This window comes from Limulus polyphemus, unplaced genomic scaffold (genome assembly GCF_000517525.1).
Source record: "Limulus polyphemus unplaced genomic scaffold, Limulus_polyphemus-2.1.2 Scaffold4233, whole genome shotgun sequence".
In the NCBI taxonomy this organism is placed as follows: domain Eukaryota; kingdom Metazoa; phylum Arthropoda; class Merostomata; order Xiphosura; family Limulidae; genus Limulus; species Limulus polyphemus.
Window position 1 is genome coordinate 60,738 of NW_013669843.1, and position 12,282 is coordinate 73,019.

General features: G+C 30.8%; 1 protein-coding gene across 2 annotated transcripts; it reads right to left on the bottom strand.

Annotated features, from left to right (window-relative positions):
* Positions 1-3,136: 3,136 nt before the first annotated feature.
* Positions 3,137-12,072, bottom strand: LOC106470816 (RNA-binding protein 8A-like). 2 transcript variants are annotated; one of them, XM_013931387.2, is made up of 6 exons: positions 11,994-12,072; positions 10,383-10,442; positions 9,276-9,353; positions 6,496-6,632; positions 5,214-5,341; positions 3,137-3,641 (listed from the first exon to the last, which is right to left on the bottom strand). In XM_013931387.2, the coding sequence occupies exons 1-6, from the start codon at positions 12,055-12,057 to the stop codon at positions 3,614-3,616; spliced, it is 495 nt and encodes a 164-aa protein (XP_013786841.1). In that variant the 5' UTR covers positions 12,058-12,072; the 3' UTR covers positions 3,137-3,613. The 2 variants fall into 2 exon arrangements, with proteins under 2 accessions (XP_013786841.1, XP_022255162.1); XM_022399454.1 differs by having other exon boundaries at positions 5,210-5,341.
* Between the last annotated feature and the right edge of the window lie 210 nt (positions 12,073-12,282).

The following is a 12,282-nucleotide window of genomic DNA, read 5'->3' on the forward strand; positions in this document are numbered from 1 at the left end:
TTTTTTTTTTTTTTACCTGCCATCAGCCCAATTCTTGGTGTGGAACACAGTTTGTTAGGGATTTGATATGTTCATCTAACATTTATATACATATATATTTTATTTACACAGAGACCAATTTAGAACTCTTTTTTTTTTTTTTTACCTGCCATCAGCCCAATTCTTGGTGTGGAACACAGTTTGTTAGGGATTTGATATGTTCATCTAACATTTATATACATATATATTTTATTTACACAGAGACCAATTTAGAACTCTTTTTTTTTTTTTTTACCTGCCACCAGCCCAATTCTTGGTGTGGAACACAGTTTGTTAGGGATTTGATATGTTCATCTAACATTTATATACATATATATTTTATTTACACAGAGACCAATTTAGAACTTCAATTTTGAAATTCATCACATGCCATCAGCCCAACTCTTGGTGTGGAAAACTGCTTGGTAGGGTTTCTTTATACACACCTAACCTTTGTCAAAATATTTTTTTAACCCTTTCACTGTGTAATTAGGTTTCACAGTCAGTTTCCAATGAATGTCATTTCTGGATTAAAAAAATCATAAATTAGCAGTTGATTTTGTTGTATTATGATATATGACACACACTGCATATCTTGATGTTATGGAATCAATAACTTACTTAAATTATGGTAAAAACACAGAGTAAATACGACAATAAGCTGATATCTCTATTTGTGGGTGCCTCGCACAATCTGTTGGTTGGAGTCCCAACTGAGGGATTGCATTTCTTGTTCATGCTTCCTGATGTTCTCACACAGTTGTCTGATGGTCGATTCAAGCTCGTGGACGGTTGTTGCCTTCCACTGTAGAGAGAAAAGTCTATATCTGCTGTCAGTTACAGTTAATCTTCCATTGCCTATAGTCACTTTCTGCAGTGAAAGGGTTAAATAGAAAGCTCATAAATTAGTTAAAAGTTAAGTAGAAATATTTCTTAATATCTGCTCCGGCATCTTCTTTACTATTAAATATTTGTAGGACAAGTACATTTCTCATTACTTAAGGAACTTTCCACATGATGCAAGTGATTCTAGAACATTTTTTTTTCAGTTTGATTAGGTAGCAGTGCACTGAAAGAGCTGAAATCATTGAAATATAAAAATCTTCCTGTAGTTAATTGTAAAGTTGGAGATAAATATTTTAAAATCAAGATCCAGTAACGAGTGAGGGTATCCTAATTGTTGCAGAACTATATAAAGTCATCCTATGTGTCCAATGAAATAATTGTTATTTAAGCAGTATTCTGTGAGGTTGATAAGGTGATCTGTTACAGGATCGTCTTCTAGTTTTTAATTTAGACGGTGTAAAGCTTGTTCAACAGGTATGGAGGTAAATAAAGATTTCATGTTGAAAGATACTAATATATCTTCTTGGTTTAGTTTAAAGTTTCTGATTCTATTTACAAAATCTAGTGTGTTTTTGAGAGAATACTGGTTGGTTTGAAGTACATAGTTTAATCTCATAACTAATAATTTAGCAATGTTTTGTAACAGTGAGTCTATGCTACATACTATAGAGCTGTAAGGAATATTGTATTTGTGAATTTTTGGAAGTGCATAAAAAGTGGGGGGGGGGGTAATAATGTACGGGAATAAGGGAAATCTTGTCTTTAGAAGTGAGAATAGGGTACAATTTTCCTTATTTCTATACTCTGGTACTATAGTGGATAGTATTATCGGAAATGTGGGTTGTAATTAATTCATGTCTCATGGTCTAAGGTTAATCATTTCCATCATATGAAATTAACTAATATAAAATTCAGTCCTTATGTTGACTGCACTTTATGACAGTACAAAGTTCTTGGGCAGTTTTATGCTACCCCATTTGTAGCATTCTGTGTTATCACTTGTATTACTAGCTGAGGGTTTGAATGGTATGATGGGAGATTTAGAAGATCAAGAAAGTTAGTCAAACAGGAAATTAGGACATCAAAAAGGATTGCTGAAAATGTAAAAAAATTAACAGTAAAGATTTCTTTAAATACATTAGGATGGGGATAGGACCACTGAGGGATGATAAAGGAAAGCTTGTATCAGATGATTATGAGATGGCTGGGTTATTAAATTCAGCTTTTACTAATGAAGATTTAAGCAGTATTCCTTACCTTGAACAGTTGATAGATGGAAACAAGATCAAACACAATTATCAGATTAATTCTGAGCTTGCTAAGAAGAAATTGAGAAGTTTAAAGAACGATAGGGCTCCTGTTTCCCCAAAGGTTTTCGAAGGAGGTTAAGGATTAAATTTGCGAGTCACTTGCTACTATTTTTTGTAATTCCTTGAATAGTGGGCATTTGCCAGAGGATTGGAAGTTAGCTAATGTAACTTTTCTTTTCAAAGGAGGTGATGAAAATTGTCCCAGTAATTATAGGCCTACTAGTCTGACGTCAGTTTTGGGAAAAGTTATGGAAAGTCTGAATAAAATGCTTTGCAAAGTCATTTAACAAAGTTTAGAATTTTATTGGATAGTCAACATGGTTTCACCAAGAAAATCTTGCCTTACAATAGTTTGATATTATTTGTAAAGGTCACTACTTACGTAGATAAGGGTAAGGGTGTAGATTTGGTGTATCTGGATTTTCAGAAAGCAATTGACAAGGTGCCACATAAAAGTCTTGTAAAAAAATTATCTCTATAGGTGTGGGGGATAAGTTAGCAAATTGGATTGAAGCAGGAACGTCGAGGGCCAGCACGGGGCCTGGGGCAAACATCCTTTTTGTCTTTCTTTTTTAACATTTTCAAGAATTTATTAAAAAGAAGATCCTAAATTTGGACAGCTCATAAACCAGACAAAATCATAACAGCAGCCATTTTTACCTCACAGTATAAACGTAAAAATGTTAATAAAGTAACAACAAATATCTATTAAATCTATAAAGTAACAAATATATATTAATTATTACTCAAATTATTATTTCGGTCGTTCTATATGCAAAGAAAAGCCAAAAACTATGGCTTTTATCATTAAATGAAGATATAGCCTAAAGATGCATTGTGGGCTTTACGGCATAACCAGGTTTCATTCGCCCGGGCCCCTGGGCAGTTGACCCCTTTGGGATTATGCAACAGTATTAAGAACTTTGTCTTACAATGAGTGTAAATAAAGCCGAGATAGTTACTTGCTATGAAATGTCATTTTATTTTTCCCAATGAAACAATCAATGATACATAAAGCTCACACTCTTGTGAAAGAAAACTGAAATCTACCCTTTTGGCTTTCATGATGCTTCTAAGAATAAACCTGGAATTATTTGGATGTTTTTTTTTTCTTTCTTAAAAAGTTTCAGTATTAAAGAAAAGTTTTTTTAAACAACCTTCTTATCCCAATTTTCTCGGCTTAACAACTAATAAATTACATATAGAAGTGTCAACAAAACTAATAAACTGGAAGTTATAAACCTATGTCGAAACTCCTTTAGTCAATTTTTATTTTACACACATGGAGTATTAATATTAAAAATATTTTAAATTATGATACTTCATCTTGTCTATTGAGTTATTAGAAATGATGTAGGTTCTATAAAAATTTCATGATGCAAATAAAAAGGGCAAATGATGTTAATTAAAAAAAACTATATAAATGCAATATTTTTCTTTCAATGCCTTTTTCTGTGGCTACGTTTTCTGAAAGAAAGAAAAATTACAAAATGATTTTTTTTATGTGAAACCTACCATATACTAACATAAAATACAATAAAACTTGAAGAGTTCCAATTTCAGTGAATATCTTCACCACCACCACAAGAACTCTCATTAATTAGATAAACTAAAAAAAAATGTATGAAAATCCTCCCATGTTTTTTTTTTTCTTTTGTAACACTTAACAAAATTGTCCATTTAACAACAGTTTTGTAGAACCTTTATTGAGCCACAGCTGGACTGAAATAATAATAAAACATCAACTGAAGTCCATTTCTGGTTGGGATGATTAATCTAATTGAACTATCTTCAATTTTACAATTACACATACAGAACAAAAACAGCATTAATTGCCTCAAATGCTACAATCTCACACGATGATGAAAGGCAGAACGAAACGAGAGATTTAAGCCAACATCCAAAAACACAGATTTCATAGAAAATGCTATTTCATATTATGAGAGACAAAACAAAGGATATTGGTATCAATGATACAATCATACAGCCTAACAAACTATTTAAACAAGATAACAGCAATTAAAGCCAGAGTAAGTTCATTTTGTTTGTAAACTAGTAACCCAAAAGAGACCAGCTACAGCTATCTCAAATTTAGGTTATATGTTTAAATTTTGAAGGAAATTATTGACACAGTATCTTACCAAGCTTAAAGCAATGACATACAAAAAGTTCTAAACCTCTGATGGTGAAATAAAAAATCTTCTGTACATTTTAATTTATAAATGACATCAAACGGGGCATAATAAAAATTTCAGTTTGCAAACTGGGATCTCGTGAGAAATATGAACATTGGAAATGGAGACCTTTCTAGATCACATGAAGCTGCGTGATTGCTATTGACTTTACAGGTGGAGAAATACCTAAAAAAATAAGGAAACTGAATGGAACCGCACATTCTAAAGATTATGTAAAAAATTGAGTTGGATATCGTACTTACTAAACGTTAGACCCGAATGTGTTTTATGTAAAACTAGATTGTTTTTGAACCACAATGACATTTTTCAGATAATAATAATAATGTACATATTTGTACCAAGATGACGAGATTGCACCAGATTAAACATGTGAAGATCGTGACTGTCCAGACTTCAGGATGATTGGGCAAAGTGAACATAGTTACACTAATCCATTACTTTGTTTACTGTGATCACCTACATAATCCACAACATTTATAGGATTCATTTCTTCATGTTAAATGTTTCTAGATATCAAAACTACACAAAATATCATACTTAGCCTGCTTTGCAAGCAAGAAAATATGTCAAGTATTTGCTAAGGTAGGGTCTAATGGATTCACTTATTTCAGATAATAAAATACAAACTGATTGCTGAATATATTTTAAAAAAGTTACCATTTAAAAGAATTTTGGAAACTGGTAATATAGTTGTCTTTTTTTTTCTATTTCCCTAAAGTACAAGTGTTATAAACTGTACAACAAACCTCAACCAAATGATGCTATAATCTTTTCTTTTGAAACATTAACTATGAGATAAACCTGTTAGGACAGAAACCTATTACTAACACAACTATTCACTTACTTTTTAGTTGGCCCTTTCACAAAACACCAGTCTACTCTGATAGTGTGCCCGAGTATATCTGACCCATTCATTGCTTCAATTGCTGCATTAGCCTCTTTAAATGTTTCATATTCAACGAGAGCATATCCCTAAAAAGAGGATGTCAAAATCATGCTTAAAAAAAAAACCCTTAACCATAATCTACGAAGATAACGTTGTGACAACAAACAATTAATTTATTTTGCATGACAAACAAAATGTTCTTTAATTTTTTTAGAATCTTTAGAGTATATATGTCACTCATGCCGATATATTATTGATTAGGATACAAAAGTGTCAACTTAGTTTAATGATAAACTTACAAACAGGTTGGCCTTAATGTCACTCGCATTTAAAAAATAAATAAATAAAATCATGCACAAATGTATATTGGTTAGAAAACGTTAAATACTAGCTTGAGTACCCGTCCCCTGAATAGAAGTTATGTACATTCATGATTAATGAAAGGTTATCTTAGGACATGAAAAGTTGCTTCTCTTATACATAATTGTAAAAAATGCCCATAAAACTGCAAACCACAAAATGTGAAACCTCAAATTTGCACGTACCTCCACATGGACCTAATGAACCTTCATACCAATTTTGGTGAAGATCCACTCACACCCTGTGAAGAAGTTACATGGACATACAACTGACAGTACTATTATATTTATATAGATACATATAAAAATAAGGTTTAACACCACTAGATTTTGTTTTTAACAAATAAATTTGATGTCATATTTATGAGCAGGTGGTGATTTTAAGCATAGTTTTCTTTGTCAATTTGTAAGTGATCATCCAAGTTAACAGAACTAGTGACTAGAGTCGGCACACAAACACAAATGAATCAGCACACATTCTGTTTGTCGATATTTGTAATTCGATATACTTAACAGTTTGAAAATAATAAGGTTAAAGAAAGGTTGTTTCATGTAGTAGAAACAGGGTTATTAGTTAATACTTAGTAAGGTCACAAAGTTGTCACTTACTGAAATATTCTTTTCATGGTGGAACTAAAAGCTGGTTTGGTTAGTACTTTTTATAAATTTCATACTCTAGCAGATAGCAATTATTAAAGTTAAGCACGCTATACATTATATGTAATATGAAAGCTTAAATGGGAGAATAAAAGTAGTGCCAGTTTCAGTGCTACAGCATTTATACAACTGAATATACCATGCAAACAGCAAGAAATACTTAATATTTCTGAGAAAGCCTCACAAATAAAATTGATTTTAAAAGAAAAGATAAAAATATACACCTTCAGGAAGCCTGTGCGTCTGTCCAGGTTCAAGTGGAGATTCTTTATCTCTCCATATTCAACAAATTTATCATAAATGTCATCTTCTTGTGCTTCTTCATGAACTCCAGATATAAACAGAATCCAGCCTTCTACAGCTGAAAGAAAAAAATTGTTGACAAAATAAATAAGATACTTGTAGACGGTTCTAAGAATAATTCTTGCTAAACAGAACTCTTTACATAAATTATTGTAATAAATAAGGTACATGTAGACGGTTCTAAGAATAATTCTTGTTAAACAGAACTCTTTACATGAATTATTGTAATAAATAAGGTACTTGTAGACAGTTCTAAGAATAATTCTTCTTAAACAGATCTCTTTACATGAATTATTGTAGTAAATAAGGTACTTGTAGACAGTTCTAAGAATAATTCTTGTTAAACAGAACTCTTTACATGAATTATTGTAATAAATAAGGTACTTGTAGATGGTTCTAATAATGATTCTTGTTAAACATAACTCTTTACATGAATTATTGTAATAAATAAGGTACTTGTAGACGGTTCCAAGAATAATTCTTGTAAAGCAGTTTCATCTACTAAGTATCATCACTATATACAAAATGTAGTTTACTGTTATAAATTTACACTCAATCAATAATCAGATATTCCCATCACTTACTATTACATTGAACTTAACTACTACTCACTGTTACATGCTGTATATGTTATCATTATTTTTCCCATATTGACTAACTCTAGACAAAAAAAAAAAAATATTAATGAGAAATGATTGTTTAGTCTGTAATTCATAAATATCTTGTATAGTTATAACTAGAGTACATACGTTCAAACAGTTAATCACAGTACTCAAATTTTCAACACTTTTCTGAAGAAGTGTCACTGATAATCCCCTGATTTTTACCCTTCTCACTCAGAGGAAATACTTAACCAAATTGCATGAAACTTACTAAACAGTTTCTACTTGTGGATTAGAAAATTTCATATAATTTAATTTAATACTTTATAACTTTTTTTTAGGTTGTGAACTCTTCAGAATTTTATGTTAGATATTGTTTTAAATACCGTCTTTTTTTTATTTCATTTTCTGATAACCTATTGTAAGTACACGATAACAAATAAATAATTAAAAATACAGCGAGAAATGGTTTTCTCCAATTAAATCAAGTAAATACTCTTTGAAACATAGAGGACACCTAAGCTGTTTTGGAAAAATCATGGAAGGGGTTAAAAATATATTAAAAACACGGTCTTTTATCTAACAGTTCCAATATTTTTTACTGTTAATCAGAGATTTCTCATTTATATCTCCAGTCAGTTTCAGCTTTATTGATATTAATTAACAAATTCCTTTTGATAATTTGATTTAGTCGATTGCAATAGTTACTTACCGCTTACAGCCAATAAAAAACAGACAAAGACTTATCGGTGACCTCACCTTTCAAAATGGCATCACTATTACTTTTGTCCGGCTGGGTATTGTGATTTTTGATAATATTCTTGGTTGAGGTCAATTTAGATCTATTAAATATAGTTTATTTTTAGTAAATTAGTTTTTTATTCATGTGCTTTGTTTGAAATAATGAACTTAAATATTTAATAAGGATTTGAGTCATCAGAATATTTTGCCATTGTCTAATGTTCTCACAAAATCTATCTAAGCTCACCTGTTGTCTTTTCATAGAACAACATTTTTGTAGCTCCAATCAGACATAAGTTAAAATGACAAAATTTTCAGGAATAAAATGAATATTTAAAGAAACTGTAAAAAAATCTGCCAGATCTGTGGTTTGTTTTCTAAGTCTTCTAAATTTCCCATCAGATTCCTTCATTCACTCCTACAGGAGCTCTGGGTAGTCAATATTTAATAAGGATTTGAGTCATCAGAATATTTTGCCATTGTCTAATGTTCTCACAAAATCTATCTAAGCTCACCTGTTGTCTTTTCATAGAAGAACGTTTTTGTAGCTCCAAACAGACATAAGTTAAAATGACAAAATTTTCAGGAATAAAATGAATATTTAAAGAAACTGTAAAAAAATCTGCCAGATCTGTGGTTTGTTTTCTAAGTCTTCTAAATTTCCCATCAGATTCCTTCATTCACTCCTACAGGAGCTCTGGGTAGTCAATGTTTCGATAAACCATAAATTACTGTTAAAACAACTTAACGTACTGTACACTGATTCAGGTAGTTTCTAATATGCCCTATCAAACTGCATATAAATAGTGGTTATAGCTATTTTCAAAGTTGAGTTTCATTATTTTTTTGAACACATGCAAAGGGTTGCAATGAAGAGCTATAGTAATAAAACCACTAACAAAGAAGGAAAATCATGCAAGAAACAAGGCAAGGGACAATAAGTTTCCTAAGAAATATAAACCTATACTTTGGAATGGTCAAAAAAAATTCTTAAAAACTTGACACCAGTCATGATAGGGATAATCATCTTTTGAAACATGCACAAGTTACAACAAGACTTTACTGAACAAGTTTAACACTTTGACAGAGTAAGATTACTTCATGAACCTCAAATATATTACATATCACAGAAAGTGGAAATTGGAATCTCTTTCTTTTTTTCTCTCTCTCTCTATGGCCATCAATGTTAGTACATCAAATTAAAGCTTAATGGCTTAAATATACATTAAACTGCCAGAAAAGGAATTATGACTTATAGCAGCACTGTTAATCCTCAATAACTTTCTTCTTTTCCTACAGAAACAACTATAGGATGAATGTTTATTGTTGCCAGTGGTATACACAGATATTTTACTTACATCGCTGAGGTCCTGGTTCATCATTCTCATCTGTTTCCATTGCCTCGTACCCACGAATATCTTCTCTGACTGTTCCATCTATTAAATAAACAAGTGAAGTTTTAATTTAGATAAGACATTTCAAACAATTCTAGTTAAGGTGAGGAAAATACAAATTAATAATACCGTGTATAGTTTTGCAGCCAGTAACAGTTTTGTTTCTATGATTTAATCATATAAATAGTGTCTCCAACACTACTAGATCTGTTGTCTACCAGCCGGCCTGATGAGCAGTGGTATTGAGCAATAGGTCTCATCGGCACTGAATGTGGCAGCATGGTTGACATATTGTTATACATTATTCTTTACACTCAATCATAAGTTTTTAGAATTATGCACGAGAAATATTTTGAACTTAATTTGCAAATACTTATAAGATTATTTAATTTTGAGATTAACTCTACACTTTTTTACACTGAGTTTTCCTTTTAAAAAAATTTAAGTGTTAATAAGTGTTCAATCTGGATGGCCCAAAGACCCATTCCTTAAGTCTTGAATAAAACTCTAAAGTTACAAAAGTATTCTTAAAATTTCAAAACATTTATTAAACCTCAAATTTGACCAAGATACAACCTTAAGCTGCAATAGAAAGTAACAGCTGCCTACTAACTTTTGTTCAATTTGTCCATCACAAAATAGTTTAACTGGCAGTGAATTTAAAATTTTAGAAAATAAAAAACAATTTAACCTCATAAGTGTTTTTTTTTCCTTTTTTTATTGAAAATTTGAGGCATCGTTGAAACTATTTTGGAATCCCAATTAACATAACTGATTTTCTGGAAAAAACAGCTTTTAAAGAATTTGCAGAGATCTTTCAATAACATGACTGCACGCTCTTGTAACAAACACAACTTCAATCCTTCCACAGTTCTTTGAAGTTAAAAATATATTTCTTGCAAAATGAAACAGATGAGTTAAGCTCATTTTACAATAACCAGATCAATAACAACCAATCAAAATCTACACACCAACATGCCCATACATAGATAATGTACACAGATACTCTTTGTAAAAAATGTTTCTCCCATTACAAAACTGGATATAGAAATGTGCTATAATAATAAAAACCTGATACAAAGCCACGTCCTTTTCTTCGCTTAGCTCTTTCTTTCAACTTCTGCACACTTTCTGAAATACAACATGAGCTTATTAGTCACATGACAAGCATTTCAAAAAATATTAGAAACAACGATAAAAATATATTTGCACTACAAAGTAAGTATTGCTCTTATAATTAGGCTTACAACAATTGAATAGAAATAGAATTTTTTAACGATCTTAAACATTTATCCATTTCAAATTATTACAGCAGTAAACCATTACAAAGTGATGTAATTTTAGGACTACTGCCTTACACAAACCTTTTCTTGAATATATATATATGTGAACAATACTCTTAATAGTAAACCTGCATATTTCACCCTAACAACAAACTCCACATGTGATAGTAATATTATGTTCAATCAAAAGAAAAAGAAACTTGTTCCACAAACAAATGGTAAACGATAAATAGATGTTTTAACAAACATTTCAGGCACTATTATGTTAGCCTAAAATAGATGCACAAGCAACATTTGTGTATTGTAAACTTACAGACAAAAATAATTAATTTTTGTTTTGTTTATGTGAATCAATCTTGATAAAGCATTATTTCAAGAATAATAACATACATAATCAAAATAATGCTAGTATCCTTTACAAAAAAGTAAAACCTGCACACACGAAATGGGCTAATCTGCAATTACTTTTAGGTCTTGCATTTCAGATTTGGACATGAAACCATACTTTACAATCTAACAGGTCACTTGAAATTTATAAATGCAATGTTCACCCACCTACTTACCAAAAACTAATATTGGGCTGAACATGGCAAAACTAATATGACAATATTTTTTATCAAACATAAACCCTACAATCCTCATGTATTAATCATGGCTTTTTACAGTTAGTAGTAAATATCTTTGATTAAACATGAATAAGTAATTTCTTCATGCTGTAATTAATGTGACTTTTGTCTCCCATGGTCCTGTTTAATAGTTTATAGTGTCCAGCCAATGACTACACTGTTCATATTCTTTTATCGTGCACATTATAAGTATATTGAATATAAATCCAAATATAAGATGACTTGATTATTGAAAGTGAATTCCTCACTATCAAATGTGTTTTACTCTCTAGTAGTAACAGCCAAGTTATAGAAATTGGAACGGGTTGCTATTAGGAGTGGTGGAGACAAACATCTTAATACAAGTTACAGTAACAACTTTACAAATTACAAGATTAGCTTGACACATGGACGATTTCTTGAAATATAACAAGCGGGTTTAGTTTTTGTTTTTCTTATGGTATGGTGTTATTTATGGGTGTGTAGTTAAAATCTTTATTTGAGGATAAAATATTCCTTTGTTGTTCATATGTTAAGACTGGGTGTGAATTATTTTTTAATGCTACAGACAGTACTGTCACAAGTAGTAGTACTCAGTAGTATCAGGCCTAACATTCTTCACCGTTCAAGGCTTAGCAACAGTAAACAAAAAGTAAAACAACAGCAGTACTAGCTTAGTATTTACAGCTGAACACATGCGTTCATTATATATATATATATTATATTTCAGCACTTAAAACCATTTTAAGATAGTCAACTATAGTCAGCAACTAATTGATATTTAATACACTCACGATCTCCTTCTTCATCTATTTCAAACTCTTCTCCGCCACCATCTAGATCAAGAACATCCGCCATATTTTTTAAAAAAAGAATCGGGTATGCTTGTGATCACGTGGTGGTGCACTAATAACAAAAATATATTATGTAATTGTAAATTTACAAGTGTTGTTTTTGTTTTAATATAAAAGCGTAATTTGTGACAAATTTAACTGTTGTATATCTTAACTATTTGAAATAATATTTTACTTTCTCAGGAATCTAAATCTGAAGACTACAGTGGACTATTTTACTAGTATTACA

Coding starts and splice junctions, on each gene's coding strand:
- LOC106470816 (XM_013931387.2), bottom strand. CDS start 12,057: ATGGCGGATGTTCTTGATCTAGATGGTGGCGGAGAAGAGTTTGAAATA. Junction 5,342..6,495: donor GACGCACAGGCTTCCTGAAG/GTGTATATTTTT, acceptor TCCTCTTTTTAG/GGATATGCTCTCGTTGAATA. Junction 3,642..5,213: donor GTGAAAGGGCCAACTAAAAA/GTAAGTGAATAG, acceptor TCTTTCTTTCAG/AAAACGTAGCCACAGAAAAA.